Below are 24840 nucleotides of genomic sequence, written 5' to 3' on the forward strand. Positions count from 1 at the left end.
ACTGCCTTCTGCCCTCTCTGCTGATAATGTCAGGGAAGAAAGTGGCTGATGTAATCCTGAAGATGGAACTAATATTGAGAGCCTCATTATCCATTACGGGAAGGCTTTCCTCTCCACTTCCACTCTAGCTGTGGCCCAGAGCAGACTCTGGATGATTTTCACATGAGGACTGACCAAAAAAAAAAAAAAAAAAAAAAAAAAAAAAAAAAAAAAAAAATCAGAAAATAGTTGGGCGGGGAGAAACCCATAAAGACAGAATGAACACAAACAAATTTGTGAAACAGTAGTGTATTTTGAAATAATATTCAGTATCTGTCTGGAGTGTATGTTCTAATAGCAGAAAATAGAGAATTTCCTGAGGCTGGGAGACTGTCATCTTCTGGGAACCTGGAGTGCCACTTGCATTTAATGGTAAAGAAAGATCTACAGAATTGCCCACCTATTCCTCACAAGTGACAAAAGCGCATCATGGAAATTGTACTTCAAGGTTAGTAAGCTGAATGAGAGGAATACGGTCTGTGCCACTGGATAAAATGCCAGGAGGCACTAGGCGGCCAAGAAGGTGAACAGACATAACTGCAGCAGTGGCACTGATGAATTCTCAACACCAGACTGGAAGTTGAACCACAGTCCTTAGGGGAAAAGAGAGAGTATGAAGGCACTCAGAAGAAAAAGCTGAGGAAAGATATTTTACTTAAAAAAAGAAAAAGCCCTAAAAACTCTAAATAAAACCCAGTGTCTGCATAGGGACCTTCAGGTCCTCAAACATGCATAAAACAGGATGGAGGGAGGAAGGGGCCACACACATCTTTATAAGCTCAGTTTCAGAGCTGAGTTGCACGTGCATGGCAGAGTGTGATTCCCTCCCAGGGACCTGGGCCCAGAGGAGCCCTGAGATCCATGTGACTTGTGAGCCATCCAGAACAAGGATCTCGGGAGAGAATTTCACAAGCTCACAACATATTTCTTCTCCCTTGACTCCGCTTTCTAGTGTTTCTCTCCCTCTGCTATTGTTTAATTTTGTGGTTCAACTTTTGGAAGAATGGTGGGAGGTACTGTGTTAAGCAATGCTCTAAGAATGAGATCAGCTGCAGGGACTGCATTATGAGAACTGGCCTCCCACAGCTTTCAAAGCAACTGTGATTCTACTTAAAAGGAAAAAAAAAAAGGATACATGAAGGAGAGCAGGCAGGAAGTCTTATTCATCCTTGTAGGTGTGGCCCATCTGCTCAGCACACAGTAGGGCCAGACCAAGGGAACCGATCACTGAATCTAAAGAGCTCTGTATTCCGTTTTGTTTTCAAGCAGCAGCTAACAGTCATATCACTTAATGTGCTTTTGAGCAATCTTTTGTTGATCCTTGTGATCCCATTAGTGAAAGTGATTAACAACTAGATCTGGCACACAATTATCCTGATGGAAGGGTGTCAGAGTTGAACACTACTAAGACTTGGTCAAGAGATTAGCAAGGAATCAAGAAAGGTCACTGGAAAAAGCAGATTTTTAAAAAGCATGATGATAGCAAAGTACAAATGAGACCATCAAGATAAATTAATCTCTAATTCTTTCTTCGTGATTAAGCAGAAAGCCTGAATATTACTAATATTAAGTATGTACAACATGCTATCCAAGAGCTGTTTTACAGCAACATTTATCAATACATACCACAGTGAAGAAAAATAAATGACTAAAGTAATACGATTCCTGGAATAAGCATTTTTAATTCTCTGAGTATAATTTCATAGGTTGAAAATGATGCTTTATAAAAGGTATTTATTAAGTTAGGTTTAAATATGTTTCACAAAATAGGTTCCAGCTGAAATTTCGGAAAGATCTACAAGGCATGGCTTACAAATGTGGAGGCAGATTATAGGCAGGATATTTAAGAGAATAAGCCCAGACAAAAAAGGTTTAAAAAGCATAACCTTCTTTTATCAGTAAATATATATTTTAAGATAATAAAAGAAAATAGAAAACATTTAAAGATAATGTTAAAAGAACAAATTCTGAGAAATTCTTCAGAAGCCTTGCTAAGATTTCATCTCCCAGGAGGATAAACACTGGAGACACTGCCACCTGGACCTGGTGTGACCAGCTGGTAAGACTCAGTAAGTGGATAGCAAAGAGGAAAATCCCCGGGTTCCACGGTGAAGATACTGGGCATAGTCATGAATACATTAAATTAATTAATTAATTAATTTTAAAATATTTATTTGAGAGAGAGGGAGAGAGAGAGAGAAAGAACACGAGTGGGGGAGAATCAGAGAAAGAGAGAGGAAGAGAGACAGACTCCCAAGCAGGCTCCATGCTATTGGTGCAGAGCCCGACTCAGGGCTTGCACTCGTGAACTATGAGAACATGACCTGAGCCGAAACCAAGAGTCGGACGCTTAACTGACTGAGCCACCCAGGTGCCCCGTATTTATTTATTTAAAAAAAAAAAATTTATTTAATTATTTTTTATTTTAGAGAGAGGGAAAGGGTGAATGGGGGAGAGGGGCAGAAGGAGAGATAAATAGAATCTTAAGCAGGCTTCATGCTTAGCATGGAGCCCAACGTGGGGCTCCATCCCATGATTCTGGGATCATGACCTGAGCCAAAATCAACAGTTGGATACTTAACCAACTGAGCCACCCAGCTGTCCCATGAATATCCTTCCTTCCTTCCTTCCTTCCTTCCTTCCTTCCTTCCTTCCTTCCTTATTTACAATTTTTTAAGGTTTATTTATTTTGAGAGAGAGAGAGAGCACAAGCAGGGTAGGAGCAGAGAAAGGAGAGAGGAGAGAGGAGAGAGGAGAGAGGAGAGAGAGAATCCCAAGCAGGTTCTGTGCTGTCAGCACAGAGCCTGATGCGGGGCTCAAACTCAAGAGCCACAAGATCATGAACTGAGCCAAAGGCAGACACTTAGCCGACTGAGCCACCAGGTGCCCCATCAATACACTTTAAATTTTAGGATATAGGGGAACAATGAAGACAAAGATATGGGGAAGATTTTTTGACAAGAAGTTTGGGAAGGACTAGAGTGAATAGTTTACAAAAATGTAGTTCTATGGATTCAAGCCTTGATAACTCAAAACAGATTCTAACTTAGGAAATGAGCAATATCATAAATTACAGGAAAGAGGAATGTACAGTCAAGAAACAGTCTTGAGGAAAATGACCAAGCACCTCCCATCCTGCCATTCCCTAAAGTTAAGTCCTTGAAGCAGGATCTAAGATTGATGTGTAGAAAAGAGAACATTTACAGAAATTACCAAACATGGAAATGTAGGTAAATAACTGATTTTGAACACAGGAGATGGCAATAAACTTGTTGATTCAAATTATGAAAAATAATTACTAATGATCACTAAGACTCTGCTACCAAATTCTATTCCAGGTTGTAAACCTTCAGTCTTGAGTGAGTGAAATAACAAATAACCTGACATTTACAAATTCTGGATAGAATCTGGAAGTTCAAAAATCAAGAACTTAGGAGCAAGGTGCTCTTTACTGAAATCTGACAATATTAAGGAGAACTTACCTGCAGCAAATAACAGCTTTGCATGACAAAGCCAAGTCCAGGAAATACTGTCTTACTCCAAAAGTTAAGGCATACTTGAGGGTTTTCCCATCAATTATAAGAGCAAAATCATTCTCTTTTCGAAGAGCATCACCAAGGGTAGTGCAGTGGCGACTGAGAGTTTCCCTTGTTGCCTGTAAAATCAAACAAACACTCTCAACATTTTGCTCCCATTCGTTCTACTAAGATGCCTTCAGGATGTTCAGCAACTACATTTAGTTATTTTTAGTGCTTTTCTGTTTTAAATTGCTTTCACATAACTCCACTCATTCTATTCTCACAAAAGTTCCTCAAAGGAGATTGGACAAATGTTATCAGAAGAAATAAATTACTCCATTAAAGTCACACGTCTGTGCCTACCAGGGTTGGGATTACAAATCACTGATTCCTCTGCAATCTTTGCTCATTATTCTAACCACACAAATCACAGTCCTGCAAAAATATTTTCACTAAATTATCTTATTACAAAACAACAACACTGTCCTAATTTATGAACTAGTCAAAATTGCTTAGCCATGAATCCAAGGGAAAAGTTGAAGAATATAATTTAAATAACTTATTTTTTCAGAATTCCTCAATGCTACTGAAACTTAATTCCCAGTAACCAAGAGGGAAATGCAGTATCTGTCATCTCTTGCCACTTCACAAATTGGTTTCTATAACTTTAATCATGATTTCATGATGCTGTATTTCAGTTAGGGATGGGGACATGTGGCTTGGTAATCTTGATGGATCAAATAAAAGAACCCCTCCCATCAATAAAGAGTATTAAAAACCTTTAGTATCAAGGAAAGCTTTGTTCACCTCAACTATACAGAGGGGTTGTATTTATCTCCCTCGTCAAGAACTGCTTTCTCAGCTCTTCAAAGGCAAAAAGTTTCAAGATATTTAGCTTCCCTGCCCCCCCTGCCCCAAATCCTATAGACTCTTCCTATAACCTAATGGGGTCGGCTTTCTGTTTTACAAGAGTCCGAACACTGAGAAGAAACAGAACACTGGCTCTGCACAAGGAAATATAAGGAACAATTCCTCTACTACTGGAGTTGTTCAGAATGCTAGCCTGCAGTTATTTATATAATAAATACAATAAATATATATGTATATATATATTTGTACTTATTATGTATATATATACATATATGTATATATGTATATATACACATATATATGTATATGTATACATATATATTATTATGTATACATATATACATATATATATAAAATAAAGTCTACCTTTAATAAAAGTACTTTTAATTTTTATTGCATTCGTGGGACATAATTATTGTTCCAATTTAAGAATGTGGCACTGTTTTTTCAGTTGCACTCACAAACAGGGAAGTAAAGACATAGGGAATTAAAATGTTTATTGGAGATTTTTGAAGGTGTTTCTGCATTCATATTTGAATGAGGTTCACACTGTGTTCTGGGATTTCAAAATCTGTTTATCAGAATAATATAACCACATTGTGCCGTAAACTAAGCCTGCCCAAATTTCCTAATACTGGAACTTCACTTAACGTCTCCCCTGTTCCTCATGATCTACAGTGACACTAAGGACCACCATGCAGCAGCATTCTCTACAAAACTTTTGTTTATACTTTACATCCAGGGGAAGTAGCTGTTTGAATTTACAGGCTTTATCCTCCTATTTCCTGCTAAAAAAATTTGGTCCAAGAGCACTTGAGAAAAGAAGGTGAAAATTTCAGAAAAATTCTGCAAACAAAATTTACTAATGACAATACAGATTACTCTAGATTGCCTTAAAAACAAATGAACAAAGACTAAACGAGCAAGTAAATGAATGAACTGAGAAAAAAGATAAAAATAAAATACTTAGCACATAGTACATACAAGATTCTAATGGCTATGCATACGCATACATTTAGTAAACACTTGTTATAACCCTATGCAGAAGGCATCATTGCTACCCCCATTCTGCAGATGAGAAACAGGAGACAGAATTTAACTTCCTTGCCCATGAACACTTGGCTACTAATGGGTGAAATCAAACTCAGAATTAAAAAAGTTCTGTGCTAGCTTGCCTTTCTCCATATAATCCAGCAAAAATAAATAAATAAATAAATAAATAAGTAAATAAAGAGTAAAAAAAAAAAAAGAATTAAAAAAAAAACCCCACCCCAACTTGAGACAGTACCAGACACAGCAACTTATAAATGGAATGCCCACATCATTCCCTCTGTTGTTTCCCTAGAGCTCTCATCATCTGTCTCTCATCTCGTCTTTACTGCCAACAGAGATTTCTCTTTATAAAACAAATGTAAAACACAAACCACATCTCTTGCTCTGAAATTTTTCTATGGCTTCCTACTGTTTACACTGTAAAGTCCAAACTCTTAAATCAGCATTGAAGACTCTCTGAAATCTAGGCCCAACTAATTTTCATTCATATTTCCCTTCACAGTCTTGACCCCTTCATGCCGTCTTTGGAATGCCCTTCCCTTCAGAGGTTAGTCTATCACCTTCTAAACCAAGTTTATCCACTAAGCCCTCCCAGACTTGGCCCATGTGACCAAGTGTAACTCACTCTAGGCCAGCAAAGTCTTCAGTTCCTTGAAGGGAGAGAGTACGTTTAACCCATTTCTCAGCAGCAAACATATTGCCCATGATTACAAATGCTTGGGAATTGCCAATGTATTGAATGAAAGCACTGATAAATTCTGATTTCTTTCTACTGGCAGCTCTTCAATTCCCTGTCTTTTATCACTTCTGATTTGAGAGTGAGTGAGCGTGTGCATGCATGTGCGTGTGTGTGTGAGAGAGAGAGAGAGAGAGAGAGAGAGAAACAGAGAGACAGAAACAGAGAGAGGAAGAGAGGGAGGGAGGGAGATCTTGTCTTGCTTGCTCCTTAATTTTTTAGAGAACAATCCATCACTTCAACAGTCTTTCAAACCAAGGCACTGATCACTAAAATGCCATTGTATTTTTTATGCTTTTGCCCATGTGACTCTTGGGCTGAAAACCCAAATGAAAGCTGAGGTAGAGCCCAGGAGAACTCCACATTTCCTTAAAGATCAGCGGCAGAGCAAGACTGAAAGTCAAGTGAGCCCTGAGCCTTGTAAGCTCCCGCATTAACTGAAGCCGTGGGACGCGGTCCGGTGCATCCTCCTACTCTCTCTCCTTTTGAAAAGTGTTCTCTGACACCTTGAAATGTGTTGAGAACTGTCTTATTTGTAGCATTAGTACCCAATGGGTTTCCTTGGTGATTATCACAGATCTTCAGCAAATCAAAAGGTGTCAGGACATGTAATAGGGGCAACATTTCAGAAGGTGAGTCCAAAACTTCCCACTGTGAATTTTCCAGGCGGCCCACCTAGAGTGCAGGGTGACAACAAAAAGCTGCAAACATTTCCTTATTTTAGTTTATAGCTTTCTTTTGTAAGGAGCTCTGTTGTTGGCTGTTACATGTTATATTTTACTCTTATTTATACTGCCAGGAGTATTTTAAAATTATTTTATTTATGAAAGTTTATTGCTTCTCCCCTAAGCCTGGGAGCCATACTTTATGGCCACATTGCATTGAAGCTTATCTCCTGTAGCTAGAAATAAATTTATTAGTATATTAGCTGTTGCTTTGTTTTCTTTTTGGCTACTGGAGGGGGAAATGTTTAAACATTTAAACTTAGTGACATGTGAAAGTGAAAATATATAAATGAGAAGCTAAATCAGAAAAAGGATAAAGGACCACAGAGTAGAACAAAATGAAAGCTCTGTAATATCTCCTTATTCTACACAGTCTTATTTGTGGGCTGAAAGAAAAGGAGTGTGTGTTGCCATAACCATGGCTGGTGTGAGGTAAAGGCAATTTGGGGACACAGATAGGCGAGGGGCAAGGCAGGGGTCCAGGTACCTTACTCGGCAGCCATACAGGTGAGGGAGGGAAAGTAGGATTTGTGTGCTTTCCCTTACCCATATGGGTAAGTGTCCCTTACCCATATGGACACTCCAGTCAATCCTTCAGCTCAGCTCCCCCTCCCCTAAGCCCTGCACACAGCCAAGAGCTCTTTAGAAGCTCTTAGCCCCTGGACCTCTTGCCATGCTTTCCTGCCTCGCCAATTCACAGTTTAGGCCACAACCAACACTCTCCTCGGTTCTTAGTCTTGACAACATGGAAGGGAAAAACCACCTCACCACGAGGACAGGCTCTATTCCAGCTCTCTCCTCTTGCATGGGTGCTCATTACCACTGATCCATGCTTTCATCCATGCCCACTGGATTCCATTTTCCCACAGGCTACTCCAGACCCTTTCTTCTCCCTAGATTCCGAATTCGGCCCTCGTCACGTCAGCCAACATCTATCTGCTTTACTGAGAACGTTTATACCAGGAAGAATTCCCTCAACTTTCCTTCCTCAACCTCAAAACTTCCCTTTACTTTTTTCTCCCTAATTTTTGAAGCAGGGGAAGAAATGAATTTTTCTTGCCTCTGGTCCCTCCACTTTTCTCTTGCATCTTCCTTCTCTCCATTGTCACTGTTTTTCTCCCTTTAGGACTGCAAACTAAAAACAGTGAACAAATAAACGACCATGGCTCTATTGCTCCTGAGTCCTCCAGGTGACAGGGGTGCTACTATCTTTCGGACTGTCCACATACTTGTTTATACTTCTACAACACAGCACGACGTATAGTCATTTATCTCTTCTTCCCTTTGGGACTGAAGCCTCTGACAAAGAAATAAAGGCTTTGTAATGAAAGAATAACCAAATTATTAATGATTGCAGAATACCTTGTGGGAAGTTACAATAGTTTTTGTGTGACTATTTTGAAGATTGCTTTTGTTGAGTATACAACTCCTGTGTTTTATAAAACTCCAAGAATGTCTTGGATATTTTTTTTAAGATTTTACTTTTTTGTAATTTTTTTTTAACTTTTTATTTATTACTGAGAGACAGAAAGAGACAGACGTGTGAGCAGGGGAGGGGCAGAGAGAGAGGGGGAGATGCAGAATCTGAAGCAGGCTCCAGGCTCTCAGCGGTCAGCACAGAGCCCAACATGGGGCTCGAACTTATAAACCGTGAGAGCATGACCTGAGCCAAAGTCAGAAGCTCAACTGACTGAGCCACCCAGGTGCCCCAAAGTGCTTATCTTCCTATAGAGGAAATGGACAACAAGGTGGTAGTGATGATCTAACATCTCTTTCTGTCTCATAGAATATAAATTGTCTAATAAAAATAATAAACACCTAGACTAGCTATTTCATGATCAAGCAAGGTTATGCAACAGTGGGCCAAGTAAACAATATTTATTTGCTTTCTAAGAAATATGCTTAGAAAAGAAAAAGAAAGAAAAATGCTTGGCAGATAATTAGGCCAGTAGAATTCCTCATAAAGACAACTCTGACCAGAAGGCTTTCATGGAGTTCTGTTTCAATCTTTAGGGGATAGCCTGGAAAAATAGGTAACATGTTCATATAAAACCCTGCAATAAAACAAAACAAAACAAAATAAAATAAAATAAAACAAAATAAAACAACAAACTTTAAGAAATCAGAGACTTGTAGCTTTATGGCAATCTTTTTCAGTGCTTTTACATGACGTTTACCAAGGAAATCCTTGATAAAAACCACATAGGGGAGCCTAGACAATGAAATCTGACACAATTTTACAGTGAAACAAATTGAAAGCCCCGATTTGTTTGGAAAGTATCATAGCATGCAAGATGTCACTTCCATTTTGGCAAAAACTCTGCTTGGAACAGTCTAAAGAACCCAGAGGCCAGATGTGCAAAGAACATGCTAGGCCACCTAAGAACTATGTTTTTGATGGCCTAAAATGTAATGTTGTAGAAAGCACCTGCATAAAATGGCTCTTTTCAGCCATTTTTCTAGTCTTTGGTTTTTTTTCCTGATTCTTTTCAGAGGTTTATACATAGACAGTCTTACTTAGGAACATATCCAAGGAACACCCTCATAGAGAATGTGGAAATACCCCTAAGGAAAGGAAAATAAAAGCCTTTAGCCTTTGACTAGAAGACTAGTTGGCCAAATCTCACTAGCAGAGATGAGGTAAAGATTACAGATAAATGTTCCAATATGCCAGGCCTCATGGTGGTGACTTCCACACTGTGCTCCAGGACCACGGTTACTTACAGGGACAATAAGTGATGTTTCATCACTCATCTACATCCCAGAGGGTATCATCAGCAAGGCCAAGCCAGAATGGCAAAAGCTAAAGGAAAGAGGTATATTTATTTATCACAAAGTATATGTTGGTGTTTGGGTGACTACAGACACTTGGCATTTATATTTCTTCCTGGAAATCTGTTAAAGTATGTGCAGGTCAAATGATAAACTTATGTTTTAAGGAGAATTCTATTCCCAGAAAGGAAAAAATGATATATCAACATTCTGAATTACACGTTGACTTTCAGACACAGTATTTAACAATGTATTTCATTGTTCTTGGATTTATTCTTTTCCTTCATGAGTTCATCACCGGTTAAGTGAAATAAGCATACGATTGGGGCTAATGATGAATCACACTTGGGAGACACACAACTCTCACCCTTGTCAGATGGACTGAAGTTTATGAAGCTTGTACTTCTTGGTTTAGTGGAAACACCACAGGTTTCTGTTTTCACTTGCTTCCCATAAAAAGGGCAAAATGCAACCCAACGCTACAGGAAAACACCTGCAGGGATCTTGCTGAACAAGGATGGCGACTCTGCTAAAACAAGATAATTTGCTGGAAGCTGGGCCACTGTAAACTTGTCAGCTGATGTGCAAAGTCACCAACTGATGCAGAGAAAGCAGGCATCAGTATACAATGTGCAAATGCACAGCTATAAAAAAGCGGACTCTTTTTGTCAGAAAGTCAAGGGTGGCCATGAGGGTTCACAAGATACTTCTGGGCACTGATCACATCTGAAGCAAGATCACGAAGCCACGTTGTAAAGAACTAACATTCCAGAAGCTAGAAGGCAATAATATGGTATCAGAATGGCACTGTTCTGCCCTTTATGGATATCTTTATTTGTAGGTTATTTTACTTCTTGGAATCAAACTTTTCTCATTCATGAGATTGAGTTAATATCTGTTTTGTAGGGTTATGGTAGGGACAAAATAGCTCTTTTAATTGTGAGTCAAGCACCCAACCCAGTGCTTGGCTCATAGCTGACATCCAAAAAGACTAGTTCTTTCCCTTCCTCTGATATTAGGTTTAATGGAGGTACCAACATCTGATAAAGAAGGATTCTCAAAGTGTCAAATACTGTACAATATTAGTACAATACAAGTGGTATCATGAGGAGAATTGTAAGTTTCCTTTTGAAATTTTCCACTGGCAATTTATTTCAATCCACTTAACATTCAACTCTACCAGCCACTTCTGCCACATGAAAAGTATCTGGAAATCTGTCTTGCCCTCAACTCTAGAAAAGTTAGCATTACTTCTTCACATACAGCATATGGCTCTTGCTATATGGCAGGAAGATGACTATTTATTTATTTATTTATTTTTAAACATTTATTTATTTTTGAGACAGAGACAGACAGAGCATGAACGGGGGAGGGTCAGAGAGAGAGGGAGACACAGAATCTGAAACAGGCTCCAGGCTCTGAGCTGTCAGCACAGAGCCCGACGCGGGGTTCGAACTCACAGACCACGAGATCATGACCTGAGCTGAAGCCGGCCGCTTAACCGACTGAGCCACCCAGGTGCCCCGGAAGATGACTATTTATATAACTAAACTAGATTGTTTTTCTTTAACAAATTAGTTTGCCCCAATCTGATAGAACTCTTGAGTGGAAAATAACTTGAAAGTTATAAACTGACTTGGCGTTTTTCTGTGTGTGTGTGTGTATAGATGCTCACATCAATATATATGTTAGACTTTAAGCTCCCATAAAGAATGCAAAATTATATATATGTAAAGTTACATGCAATAACATTAAACATGCAAATGTGATTCATAAATACAAGGTTTAAAATAGCTAATGATAAAGAAAACACACAGGCTGGGGCGCCTGGGTGGCTCAGTTGGTTAAGTGTCTAACTGTTGATTTTGGCTCCCATCATGATCTCATGGTTCATGAGATTGAGCCCTCCATTGGGCTCTGCACTGATAGCGTGGAACCTGCTTTGGATTCTCACTCTTACCCCTCCCCCTCTCATCCCCCCCCCCCCCAATAAATACATATATTTTTTGTAAAAGGAAAAAAAAAAACCCACAGAGGCCTTGCTTTGCTGGCATGTTCTTAAGATATAACACTATAACTTAATTTTATAGATATGTTTTGTTTTTTAATAGCAGAAAAATAAATATTTCCTGGGGGGGGGTGAAAAAAACCTTACTTTAACTTGCTAAAGGTCTACCTTTTAAAACCTATTAGAAGTTAATTTAAAATGTCAAATAAGAGAATATATATATAAGAATCTTAAACTAACACATACTTTATTAGCTGTTTTTGTGGTTTGTGGCCTCACCTCATCATCATTTAAGCCATGAGGTATTTACAAATTTATGGTCAAATAACATTTCATTCTTTCTCTACTTTTACACTTTCCAAATGTTCACACCCTCAAATTACAAATTAACAGAACATTCCAAGAACATTCTTAATAATACATTATGACCATATCAAGTATGGACAATGTTAGCAAGTTCTTAAAGAGTGAGTTATGACTCCCATAATAGCAACATGGATAAACCACTGGGTGTTACTTATTTTTCGACAATGTGTTATTGATTCAGTGGAACACTGGACCTTCCATATACGCCTGTATAACACATATATCCACTATTCCACTGGCTACTGCTGGCAGCAGTAAGTTGTAAAGAATGTATGCCTGAGAGTAGAGAGAAACTACATTTATATATAATTGGTCCATTTAGTATTCATTCCAGTAGAATCACCAGCATTCTTGGACATAGTTTTCGACTAAAAAGCTTTGGTGTTTTTAAACTCCCAGACTATATGAGAACATAACCCTAAAAAACGTATTTGTATAGAACCAAACTAATGTAGAGTAATTTTTCCAAAGTGGATAAGGGCAGACAGAAGGTGAAATCATTAAAAACATATGGTCAAAGAGGTCCTCCAAAACCGCTTAGTGGAAAGCAGCCAAGGGAATGCATTTAATCAATACATATTGCTAAATATAATGAAGAGGGGAAAGAGACACACAAAAAATTCCCATGCTTTGCTGATACACAGGTACGGGTTTTCCACGGTGGGAATACATATAAAACACTGTAACTGAGGAAACAGTCCGATCTCCCAGCAGGGTCACGTCATCAGAAAGGTTAGGGGTCACGAAATGGAAGGTAAGAAGAGGACACTGTGGCGCTGGATAAATTGCTCTTGGCCCCTGGGCAGAGGTTTGGGATGTGGGATTATGATCGGTTCCATCAGGCAAATAACTCCTTATGAGGCATCTAGTCTCACTTGGGGTATGCTAGAGAGAGAGAGGCAGAGAAGTGTCGAATCTGGGTCTGAGGCTACGGTTCAGTGTTGGGGTATGGGCACGCAGCAAAGAGAAACAAATCCAGTGAAAGGAAGGAAGAGTGAGGTAGGGGATATAATTATATCATCTAAATAGTTTTGTGGATAAAGGCTTTTACCCAAGTTCTCATGGTAATTATTTTAAACCACCACTGAAAGCCTCCTAAACACTTATTTTGAGCTTGGTATTAAATATTCTCTGGTGGCGGCAGTGACTTAAACACAGAAGGAAGAATTCTAGAGGAACTTGGTCGGCAGACATCCAGTCTCTCATACGGTCTTCGATTCAGCCAGGAAGAGGATGCTCAGAACATACAGCTGCCTTTTTTTTTTTTGGGGGGGGGGGGGGGAATATGCAAATTACCAAATCAATGGTTTGGAGAAAGTTAACAACCAGGAAGCCTGTGAGAAATTGTTACCCCCACAAAGAAAGAACCACAAAGAAAGCTAATGTTGGGTCCATTTCCCTAATGATTTGAATTAATTAATGTAGGAATGCAGAAGAATCATTATCTGCTGTATATTCTCAGTGCAAACCCCAAATCCATACCGTTTCCATTATTTCATAGGTACATTCAATAAAATCTTCCATACAGTCATTGTGTGAGTACAATGAAACGTAGTCTTTCCCGAGTTCCATAAATACAAGATGCCCAAATGCCACAGTTTTCCAGAAGAGCATCTGTCTTTCAGCTGCTTTGTAGTCCTAGTGGTGAGTGGGAAAGGAGGTAGGAACAAAGTAGAGGGACAAGGCAGAAAACGTGGGGGATGCCTCCCAGAATGCTTCCTCCTGTGACTGTCTCCGCTGCCACTGGAGAAGGTATGGTTATTTAAAAACAAAAGGAAAAGGGGTGCCAAGGTGGCTCTGTTAAGCAGCCCACTTAGGCTCAGGTCTTGATCTCAGGGTTCACGAGTTCGAGCCCTGTGTCAGGTTCTGTGCTGACAGCTCAGAGTCTGGAGCCTGCTTCGGATTCTGTGTCTCTGTCTCTCTCTGCCCCTCCCTCGCTCATGGTCTCTCTCTCTCAAAAGTGAATAAAAACATTAAAAATTTAAAAAAAGAAAAAGAAAAAAATGGTTTTGGACTTAGAGCGATCTAGGTCAAAGTGCTGGATTCTGCACTTGCTAGCTGTGTGAACTCCAAAGTCTCTGTATGTGAGACGAATTCTGCCAGCACAGAGCAGCAGAGTTAATGTAGGCAGACACAGCTGGCACATAGTAGGTTTCCTCTAACCTGTCAATTGCATGGTTGTGCTGACTCATCAAAAGAAATGGGGGGTGGAGATGCAAAAAAAGTCACAGGGCATGGCCTGCTACCCTCAAAAATGTCAACAAGCTGTGGGGAGAGTGGCAGGGACACAACGGTTAGAAAGCATTTATCTGTAATTCTAGGACTCAGGGAACTCTTGGAGGAGTTCAGATGTTCAGCCAAAAGAAAAGAGAGAGAGAAAGAGAAAGGGAGAGAGATAAAGCATATTCAGGCTTGCGGGTAGGAAGAATTTCTCAAGACAGAAATACTATGAATTTGTGAACAATTTCACTGAGGATTCTGCACAGCAGCCAAGATTACGGAGTTCTGTTTAAGGAAAGGGGACACATTTAATTTTTATGAGACCAAACAATGTGTTTGATGGAACTTTTTCAACCACACACTTTGGCTTGTGGCAGGCAGCATCCTCAATCAGAGGAAAAGAGAACAGATTATTTGTTCATATGCTCTTTTCATTTTTTGTAATGTTTACATTTGTTACTAACTCATTTCTTTCAAAAGTAACAAAGTTGGCTTTCTTGGCTGAGAGCTATTTGGAGGAAGCGGTATGTCAGACACTATTTCAACAATCATCCTGCAATGGGACACTATAAAAATGTAACTTTGCTTCTGATAGGGATATATTAACACCTTGAAAGTTAAACTAAGATCTTAAAATTTTCAGGCCCAAAAGCTGAAACAGCTTTGCTAATGGTGAAAGAAAATTCCCAATACTAACGCCGCCATGCTGGCAGTGGAGGAAAACTCAGTGTGGTTTAAAAGCTGCCTAAACTGGTTTTCAAAGCAATACAAAATGTATTGTACTGGACTCATGGGACACATCAAGACAAAACCTGAAGTAGCCCCAATTCTCTTTGGTCCCCCCTCCTTTTCTGGAGTCAAGTCAGTAACTTGCTTATTCTGGATTGCTTTCAGAGGCCATTCAACAGTGGCTCGTTCCCCAAACAGTGAGGTTTGTCTGCGTAATACATAGAAGTCGAGCTTAAAAGGATACAGATGACAACCTCACCATTTATGTCATGAATGTCCTGTAAGTTATACTTGAGGCTTACACGGTGTTAGAAAATCAAATTCAGCTAGGAAAAAAAAAAAAAAAAAAAAAAAAAAAAAGACAATCCCAGAAAGGGCTTTATTTTAGCAAGGTGTTGAAAAATATATATTCTTAGGCTTGTTAATACCAAATGTGGCTAACAATTCATTTTCTGTACAATAATATATCAGTGAGGAAAAACACTGATATCCATAATCAAACCTGGGAGTCATATGTTCAAATTAAGGAGAGACGTTTAAGTAGTGAGAAGGAAGGCTGTTTAAAATCACCTCTTAAGGGGCTGGGTAGGGGGGCACCTGGGTGGTTCAGTTGGTTAAATGTTTGACTCTTGATTTTGGCTCAGGTCATGTCTCATGGTTGGTGAGATCAAGCCCTGAGTGGGGCTCAGAGCTGACAACACAAGGCCTGCTTGGAATTCTCTCTCCCTCTCCACCTCTCCCCTGCTCTTTCTCTCAAAAATAAATAAATATTTTAAAATCAAATCAAATCAAATCACCTCTTAGAGCAGCTGGCAAGAAGATGCCCCTCCCCCTCCACGCCCCGGGAATAATCATGCTAAAAGAAATAATAATTATTATGGTTATGATAATGGTCCATATTTTTAAGTGCTTACCAAATCTTAGTTGCTGTTTTACAAGTATTTAAAAGGTACTGTTTTATTTAATCCGCACAATGTACCCCATAGATGGATATTATTACTATTTTTGTTTTATAAGAGTAGCTGGCAGCTGAAGCCCAGAAAAATCTATTTGCTTAGACTCCGGAATCCAAGTACTTTGATACATCCTCAAATGCTGATTAGCACTGGAGGTCAAGGTGAACTTTTAGAATGGGCATAATGGTATCTGCCTACTAACGTTGTCAAGTTTAAGTGTGATTGTTCCTATAAAGTTCTTATTCTAGTACCTAGTACAAAAAATAAGCTTCATAAACCTAAGCTAGCCTTTTTCTTAGGACTAGAACTATCCCGCAGGGGTAGCAGTGTTCTCTTTTCACAGAAAGTCAGAAAGCTGCATTTTCCTTTGGGATCCATTCACTACCTCCCATATATTTGGTGCTGACTCCTCATCAGGCTGAATGTGAATGTCTACAGCAGCATAGACTACCTAGAAAAACTGCCCAGGTGATCTCCAGGACAGGTAGGCAGGGATTCTTGGGAGTTCAACTGGAAAACACTGGAAGCCTTTGACTATGAGTGTAGGAAATTATTTCTCCAAGCTCTCTACATACATATTTAACCATCATTCCTGTTAATTCAATAAATATATAGTAAATAATTTTCTCCTCTGCTCTTTTTTGTTTCCTAGGGAAGCCGGACAGTAGAAAGGAAAATGGATTTACGATCCAGCCCTACCTCCCAGGACACATCCAACAACTGTCCATGTAAAAGAAATGCTATAAGAAGGAGAGATCAAGGTTAAGGGTATATTATGTGAGACTCAGAAAGATTGTTCTGGCACCTATAGAGTTAATGGCTTAAGAAATTATGGTCCCTCCCATTCACCCTAGACTTGACAGATGAGAACAGTGGAATCTGGATGTAGAGAGCTTTTTGTACATTTTGAAAGGCCTTAATTAGATACTGGGAGCTAAAGACAAATTGAGATTCCCTAGTTCTTAGCTCACATTTTTAGACATTTCCAGTTTTAGCAGACAGACTTTGAACAAATCATGACAAATTAAAGATATAAAAGCGATGCTAGAAGAATCCTTTCAAGCTAGGTCATTAAGTGGAAGGGGTTTCTGAGAAGTGGGATGTCCGCCCCCCACCCCAGCCCCGGGAATAATCATGCTAAAAGAAATAATAATACTCATGGTTATGATAATGGTCCATATTTCCTGGGCATTGCTAAGGAATTACAGAAGAAGTACAATATACCCTTCACGCCAGGAATTTGAAATTCCTGCCTTTGCAGACCCTTAAAGAAATGTCTCATACCACGAAAACAGTCAGAACTTCTAATAAAGTGATTCAAAGTAGCACAGTAAAAAAATATATATTACCTAAATGATCAATTTATTACAAATATCTAATAGATTTTGATCAACTTTAAGAGGATTCTTTAGAAAAAAAAATTTTTTTAAGTTTATTTTTGAGACAGAGAGAGACAGTGTGTGAGCAGGTGAGGGACAGAGAGAGGGACAAAGAATCCGAAGTAGGATCCAGGCTCCAAGCTGTCAGCACAGAGCCTGACCCAGGGCTTGAACTCACGAGCTGTGAGATCATGACCTAAGCTGAAGTCAGTTGCCCAACCGACTGAGCCACCCAGGAGCCCCCAACTTCAGAGGATTCTTAATGGCGTGGACCCATGAAATTCTTACTTTCTAAACTAAGAGAAAAACATGATCAAGGTTCCTAACAAACTCTTTTGCTGACACTGTCAATGTTAAATGGTAGCTTGGTAGGTAACTGGGTGCAAGCACCCGACTGTGCTCCGGGCAGCTGCTGGCAGTGGAGACCACTCTTGCCATGAAGGAAGCCAGGGATGGGCAGATGCAGAAAAGCCCGTCAGATTTCCCTATCAGATCTGTGGAGCAAGACTTTCATTCTGTATTTTCAACTGTGGTTTGGTTTTATATATTTACTTAAAGGTTTTAAAAATGCTGAATGGCCATTAATTTTTCAACACAGATAACTGTACTGAAACTCAAAATGAGAAAATTAGAAATCCAAATAACTTTTTTTTTTTTTTGGACATGCGCTAGATTATGGGAAGACAAAAAAATTCCTTTACTGTGATTGCCAGGAAAAAGTCTTTTCTATTTGGAAACTCAAGAGCCTCAAATATAATAGTTTACTTATACAAGTTGAAAAAGAAGATTCAACTTTAAAATGTTAACAGTATTAGGAGTATCTTGGTATAAAATTTGCACAGTTCATAGCACTAGGTATCACTTCTGCAAAAGAAGATCCACATTTATATCTTGCTTAGGAAAAAAATGAAAAGATGGGGGAATAATGTATCTTTCATAATAAAAATGGTCATTATGCAAAACAACTTGCAGGCTACCGAAATAATATTTTTCTACAAAATTTTATAATATCTCTTTCTCGTACGTGCCATGCCCTGTACTAATCATGGCAGTCCTGTGCCAACGGTAACATTATCCTTGCTTTGCAGGCAGCAAAATTGGCTCAGAGCAGTTACCTAATTTCAATCTGCCCAGGGTCCCACATTCAGAATAGGGCAGAACTGTAACATTTAATGGAATAATTTAAGTGCGTTCGTTAAAATTGCCACTTGATGAAACATACACCCACAATCTATTTACTGTTGTATTATTTCCTGAGACATTACGTTCCTACTAAGTTTATTGCTTAAATGTTAATTATTTGTTTGTGCTGATGGAATGGGAATCCCATAGTGTATCCTCATCAGTACAATGTGAACGCACAGGATGCTTTTCTTTTCCGTGACAATGGAAAATAAATAATGATGTATCTGCAGGCGTTCTAGCACATCTCATGATTTCCTTGAAATCTCAGCTGTGGATTTTATGACACAAGACCTGAAGGAGCTATGCAAAGTGATGTGTCCTTTCCTGCTGAGAAGCAAATGAGTGCACCAGAGAGGGTCTGACCCCAAACGGCCAGATTTGTAAAGTCACCACTTAACTCCCTGGGAGAACAGCCTGCCCCCGCCAGCAGGGAGAGAATGCATGGCGGTCCAGAGCTGGATAAATGAGTGCTAATCCGTCAGCCAGGGTTTGCCTATGATCTTCCACACTACACTGTCACTTGAATTGCTAAGAACCTTTCTAACTACTTTACTTTAAAAATACCAGGTAAGATCGAGTACTGCCAAATTTAAAACTGATACACAATATATATTTTTTAAAGGGAAACCCTTAATTGAAAATTACTCTGTGACTTAATTCTCAAGTGTTTATGGAGTACTTATGGGGTAGGCAGTCTGCTGGGCATTGAGAGAGGCCGGCAAACCAAAATACATAGACACGGACCTGCTTTCCTGAAATTGAGTATTCCCTTGAGAGTCCTAGCTATGTTTGGTCCCGTAGAAATAGGGAGTGCAGGTACCCCTTGAGGCAGTTACGTCTTAGGAGTTACCACTCTGAAAACTCCAAAATGCAAGTAAATGCCACTGGCTTAACAATACATGATGCAGCACGCTGACGATCTTCGGTATTTCCCTTTACTTTTTTATTCTTGAGATTACTAGTTTTATCACTTGATACCCTCAACACAAAAAGAACGTGCTCATCCCAGTTGGAGAAAAATTATGAAAGATATGAAAACAAGAAGCGTTGCTGTCGTAAGCTACATAAGATGAAAGCTTACAACCAAACAAAAAGGATCATGTGACAGGTCAAGCATGGCTTGACATGCTTTTGCTTTGACTTCAAAGGTCTCACCTCTGACTTCTTTCAAGTGTCAGAAAAACCATCTACTACCTGTAACCCATGTTGCTGACAAAGGCCTACACGTCTACAGGGACTAGGAAAATGCTTCCATGGAGGCTCTTGTAATGTTGTGAACAACCATGGCCCAGTTCTGGAGCCACTCTTGATGGCTTCCTCTTTCTCCAGGGACCACATGGGAGAAGTCTCCCTGAAATTCTCTCCCATAACATGGATGGCAATGGCACCCCCATCCCCTATTACCTAACTCTTATCCTGGCCTGCTGCCTGCACCCCATGACTCTCCAGCCTTCCACACTTGTCTATGGTCGGTTGCTTCGACACATCATACCTCTCCTAAAGAGCTGATGAAGTTTGCAGTTTCCTTATGAATACTGTGTCACCATTTAAAAAGAATTAGGTAGCTTCACACACGTTATTGGAGAACAACTGCTAAGATAATATTAAGTGACAAAAGCAAAAAGTAGCATGGATAGTGTGCTGTAATTTGTGTTCAATAACAAAGCACGTGCACATAGATATACACAAATATCCCTCAGACACGGCAGAATATCTTGGGATGAACACTTGGAAACTGGAACCAGCGGTTGTTCCTAGGGAGATAAACTGGGTAGCGTGGGGGTAAGGATGGGAGACTCAGTTTTTAACGCTTGTACTTGTCCCTTTCTGTAACCTGGATTTTACCTTATGTATCTGCATTTATTCAAACAAAATACTTTAGACAATTACAACCTTTTAAGTTCAGTGTTCCTCTTTTATGCCCCCAAATGTACCTTGAACTTACATGTATTAACTTTCTGCTTCAAGGATTCCTCCATTACTCAACTACTCATCTCCATCTAACTCACGGTCACTTACTTTATAAACACTTCCAAGCCTCACAATTGTGTCATAGCAATACATCCACCTTATCTGTGCATCTGTTTGGTACTGTTACTTATATGCATTTTACTTCCCTTATTATCTGTAAGCTTTTGAAGGGTATGGCTATCTTAGTTCTGGTTTTTCATAACACTGTAACTTGAATAAACCCAAAATTAATAATATGACAGGTGGGGAACAGAGACAACTGTGAGCCCTAAGTGGCAGAGTCCGCTGAGTGCTTACCCAGCGGTGTGTCCTCGGAGCCTAGCAGAGGCCTGCTGAATGAATAAATAAAAAGGACATTCTTCCAACCACAGGCTAGGTGTTTTTTTTTTTTGGTTGTGTTTTTAGGATTAAAGCGTGGTTCACACAATATGCTTATTAATAAAGATGTGACCAACTTTCATGGTTTCAAAATCAAGTATTATTCCTTAGGCTACAAGTTTCTCAAAGGTTTCACAAGAAAGGGAAAAGGATCCCAAGGATTGTCATGAGGACAAATAATGAAGAGATCGTCATTCCAATTTAAAAATCGGAAGTCAAATACTTCTGACCTGTAATTTCTGTTTGCCACCTGACTTCTGCTAAATGTCTGCCTCTTCACCATCCTTTCTACATACCTGGCCTCTCGGCTTCACCCACGTCCTTAATTATCAGGTTTTCTCTGCCCTTTGCGTCACAATGTCTATTTCAAGCAGTTGTATAGTCACCTCCCCTGTTCTGTCTTCCACCTTAAGTTACAAACAGTCACCTTTTTACTTTAAAATTCTTAACGGGTCATTTGACCTGCATATTTAAAAAAAATTTTTTTTTGGGTTAACTTCTATTTTACACGGTACACCTCACAAATCTTTCCCTCTTTCCCAAATATAACTTTGTGTGATCACAGCCATGAAAAAAGGAATTAATATTTCAGCCCAGAAGTTAGGACATTAAAAAAAACAACGTGGCTTTCCTTTTAGGAATGGTGATTTTCATGCTGTCCAATAGGTTTCACAGATAATTTTTTTTAAGAGAAGCAACATACACATTAACACTGGAAGCTAAAGAAGATATTAAATGTTTAACATACAAAATTCCCAGGTAGACATGATCAAATTGCAGTCACTCAGTAACCTCCTGACATAATGCTTCTGCAAAGCAGAAAAGTTTTGTCTCACACCATCAAGCAAACCATTTAGCAACTTCTTTTAGCGGTCACGGACATAAAGCTGGGATCTATTTACAACAATGTGGTTCAAAACAATATGCATTATGTTACAGCAGAGCAAGAGTAATAAATCTCTTTTAACCTAAGGAAGATCAAATATTTTTACAGCTATTTGAATATAAAATAAAATATAACAAGATGGTTAAGTTATTAAAGGAATTTTTTTTTAAAAGATAATTTTACTTACATCAAGAGAGCCTTCATTTATAACAATCATTCCCATGTTCTTCCTCAAAAGTTTGCAGGAGTGTCCTATGTCCAAACATAGAGTAGATTAATTGATATAATTCATTTCTCTACAGAGCAGTGGCGAAGATGTTAAAGTGATAATACTGTAAAAATATCAAATTTTATTTACTTTTAATCTATTTCATTAGATAAAACTAAAGCTTTATCTATTTTATTAGGACCGGTGATAGTTGTTTTCCAGGTTTGCAGAAGTTAAAAAAGAAATGCTCTTGCTTGTTATAGGAGGGCTACAAGGATAATATTTGGTAAGTTAAAGCTGTCTTCAGATACAAGTATGGAAAGAGAACGTGGTAGTGACTTTCAGTGTCCTGAAAAGCACCACACTTACATGCAACATCCTTCATGATGACCAACATGAGGAGATGGCTGTTTTGGAGAAGGGTGCTAAAGGTTGTCTGGCTATCTTGTGGACCGTGGATCCCACCACTGTCCCCCTGCCCTTGGACTACCGTCATATCCTCTACCATCCTGCCTTTCCTCGCTTTGCTGTACTTGCAGCAGGGCAAAATCACCTGCTGGTTAAACTGACACTGCCTACTCAGAACCCACTTGTGTACAGCTGAACTTGGCTGGAGAAAAACAAGCAACTCGGCTGGCTGGTGTTTAAAATATTACCATCACATTTAAAATAGTATCATCTACCTTACTCCTTTTGTGATCTCTTTCGATATATATATATTTTTAAATGTTTATTTTTTATTTTGAGAGAGAGAGAGAGAGCGCGCAAGCAGAGGAGAGACAGAGAGAGAGAGAGAGAGAGAGAGAGAGAGAAAGAATGAATTCCAAGTAGGCTCTGCACTGCACTGTCAGTGCAGAGCCTAATGTGGGGCTTGAACTCACGAACCGTGAGATCATGACCTGAGCCGAAATTAAGAGTCAGACACTCAACTGACTGAGCCACCCGGGTGCCCAGATATAATGGTTTTAAATACCATCAAAACAGTGACCATTCTGGAACTCATATCTCCTACTTAGAGCTCTTTCCTGAGCTCCAGACTCTCATATCCCAGTGCCTATGTAAGAGCGGACACTTAGGTGTAAAACAGGCATCTCAAACTTAACATATCTCAAAACTGGATTCTTGATCTCCTCCCAGAAAACCTGCTTCCCCTCGGTCTTCCTTATTTTGGTTAATGGCAATTCAATCCTTCAGTCACAACAGCTACGATGCCTTGGAATTATGCTCCAGTCCGTTCTTTCTCTCATACCTCACATCTAATCAATTAGTCAATCCTGTGGGCTCTACCTTTAAAATATATACATATTCCAGCCATTACTCACCACTTTCACTTTCCCATCCAGGTCCAAGTAACCACCACGCCTCACCTGGATTAATATAACAGCCTCTTCACTGGTCTCCCTGCTTCCACACCTGCTTCCCTCCCAGCTCATTCTCAGCCAGCCTAGTGGCCAGACTGACCGTTCTTGCAGGAAAGTCGGTCCACATCTTTCCTCTGCTCAGAACCATCCAGTGGCTTCCTATCTCACTCGGAGTAAGTGCAAGGCCTTTACAGCAATCTGGGAGGCCCTGTCATGCGGCTGACCTGCTCTCCTGCTCCCCGCTTTGCATTTCTGCTCTTTTTAGAACAGTAGATAGCTTTCCCTAATCATCCAACGACAAGCTCCCTTTCCTCTCTTAGGTCATTTCTCAAAGGTCATCCTCTCAGTGAGTTCTTCCTGACCTCCTGATTTAAAACTGAATCCTTCTGTGTAATGCACATTTGCTGTATGAATGAAATGCATGGATGTCACCTACTTTATTCTAGGAGAAAGACCCCAAAGATTATGGCCCAAGACTCTAAAAGTTAAATGTTACCAAACGCCACCTCCACACTCTTCATAGGAACTGTCATAATGGCTCCGTCGCTCAAGTGTTCTCAGCAGCACTTATTTTCCTCACATATCACTCTTTGCCACCCTACAGTCTTCCTCTAGCTGTCATCATGCTTTTTGTTCAGCCTATTTCTGTTTTTCAGGTCTCCCAACTCTAAAGTATTCTTGTACATCATCTTTCCATTTGTGTCTAACACCAGTGATACTTTTTGTAATCAAAATTAACCATTTGTTTGGCTTATAGATTTACACTTATACTAGCATCTTTTAAAAATTAATTGTCCTCTACCTCCAGCAATTTGCTATAAATCTGTTGTAGTTTTTTGGTTTTTTTTTACATTTTCTTTTTTATTTTTGATAGAGAGAGACAGAGCACAAGTGGGGGAGGGGCAGAGAGAGACGGAGACACAGAATCCGAAGCAGACTCCAGGCTCCGAGCTGTCAGCATAGAGCCTGACACAGGGCTCGAACCCACAAACCGCGAGATCGTGACCAGAGCCGAAGTCAGACACTCAACCGACTGAGCCACCCAGGCGCCCCTCTGTTGTAGTTTTATATTTACAAAATGCTACAATTACTAAAATTTCTAAAAGGAGTGCTAGCGAAATGTTTCTTAAATAATGATACTTGATACGGACTTTCTAAGAATGTGATTTCATGCTGTCAATACCTTTGAATGGTTTCTTCCACTTTGGTAGAGTTTTGGATGTAATTCATAGGATTTATATCCAGAGGTTGAATCTATGTCAGGGATTACAGTGCTCAGGCAAACTATTATTACCGAATTTGGAAGAAAAAAAAAAAAGAGTGACATTTCCTTGCATATTACTGGTATATGGGCCTTAAACCAAATACCAACTTTCTTCTCAGGAAGACCTCTGTTATGCACAGGGTTGTGTCTCCTTAGTTTTACATGTTGGAACCTGAACCCATAATGTTTGGAGATTGGGTCTTCCAGAAGATTGAG

General features: G+C 39.5%; 1 protein-coding gene across 8 annotated transcripts in view; it reads right to left on the bottom strand.

Moving 5' to 3' along the window:
* The window catches only part of ATP8A1 (ATPase phospholipid transporting 8A1), a 231995-nt gene that overhangs the window by 70432 nt on the left and 136723 nt on the right, over positions 1 to 24840 (bottom strand). For all 8 annotated transcript variants that reach the window (XM_078446155.2, XM_078446153.2, XM_078446157.2 and 5 more), the window contains 2 exons: positions 21979 to 22043; positions 3522 to 3694 (listed from right to left, as the gene is read on the bottom strand). In XM_078446155.2, coding sequence (XP_078302281.1) covers positions 3522 to 3694; positions 21979 to 22043 — 238 coding nt within the window. The remainder of the gene's footprint in view (positions 1 to 3521; positions 3695 to 21978; positions 22044 to 24840) is intronic.

This window comes from Panthera onca, chromosome B1, assembly GCF_046562875.1.
Source record: "Panthera onca isolate mPanOnc1 chromosome B1, mPanOnc1 haplotype 2, whole genome shotgun sequence".
Taxonomy (NCBI): domain Eukaryota; kingdom Metazoa; phylum Chordata; class Mammalia; order Carnivora; family Felidae; genus Panthera; species Panthera onca.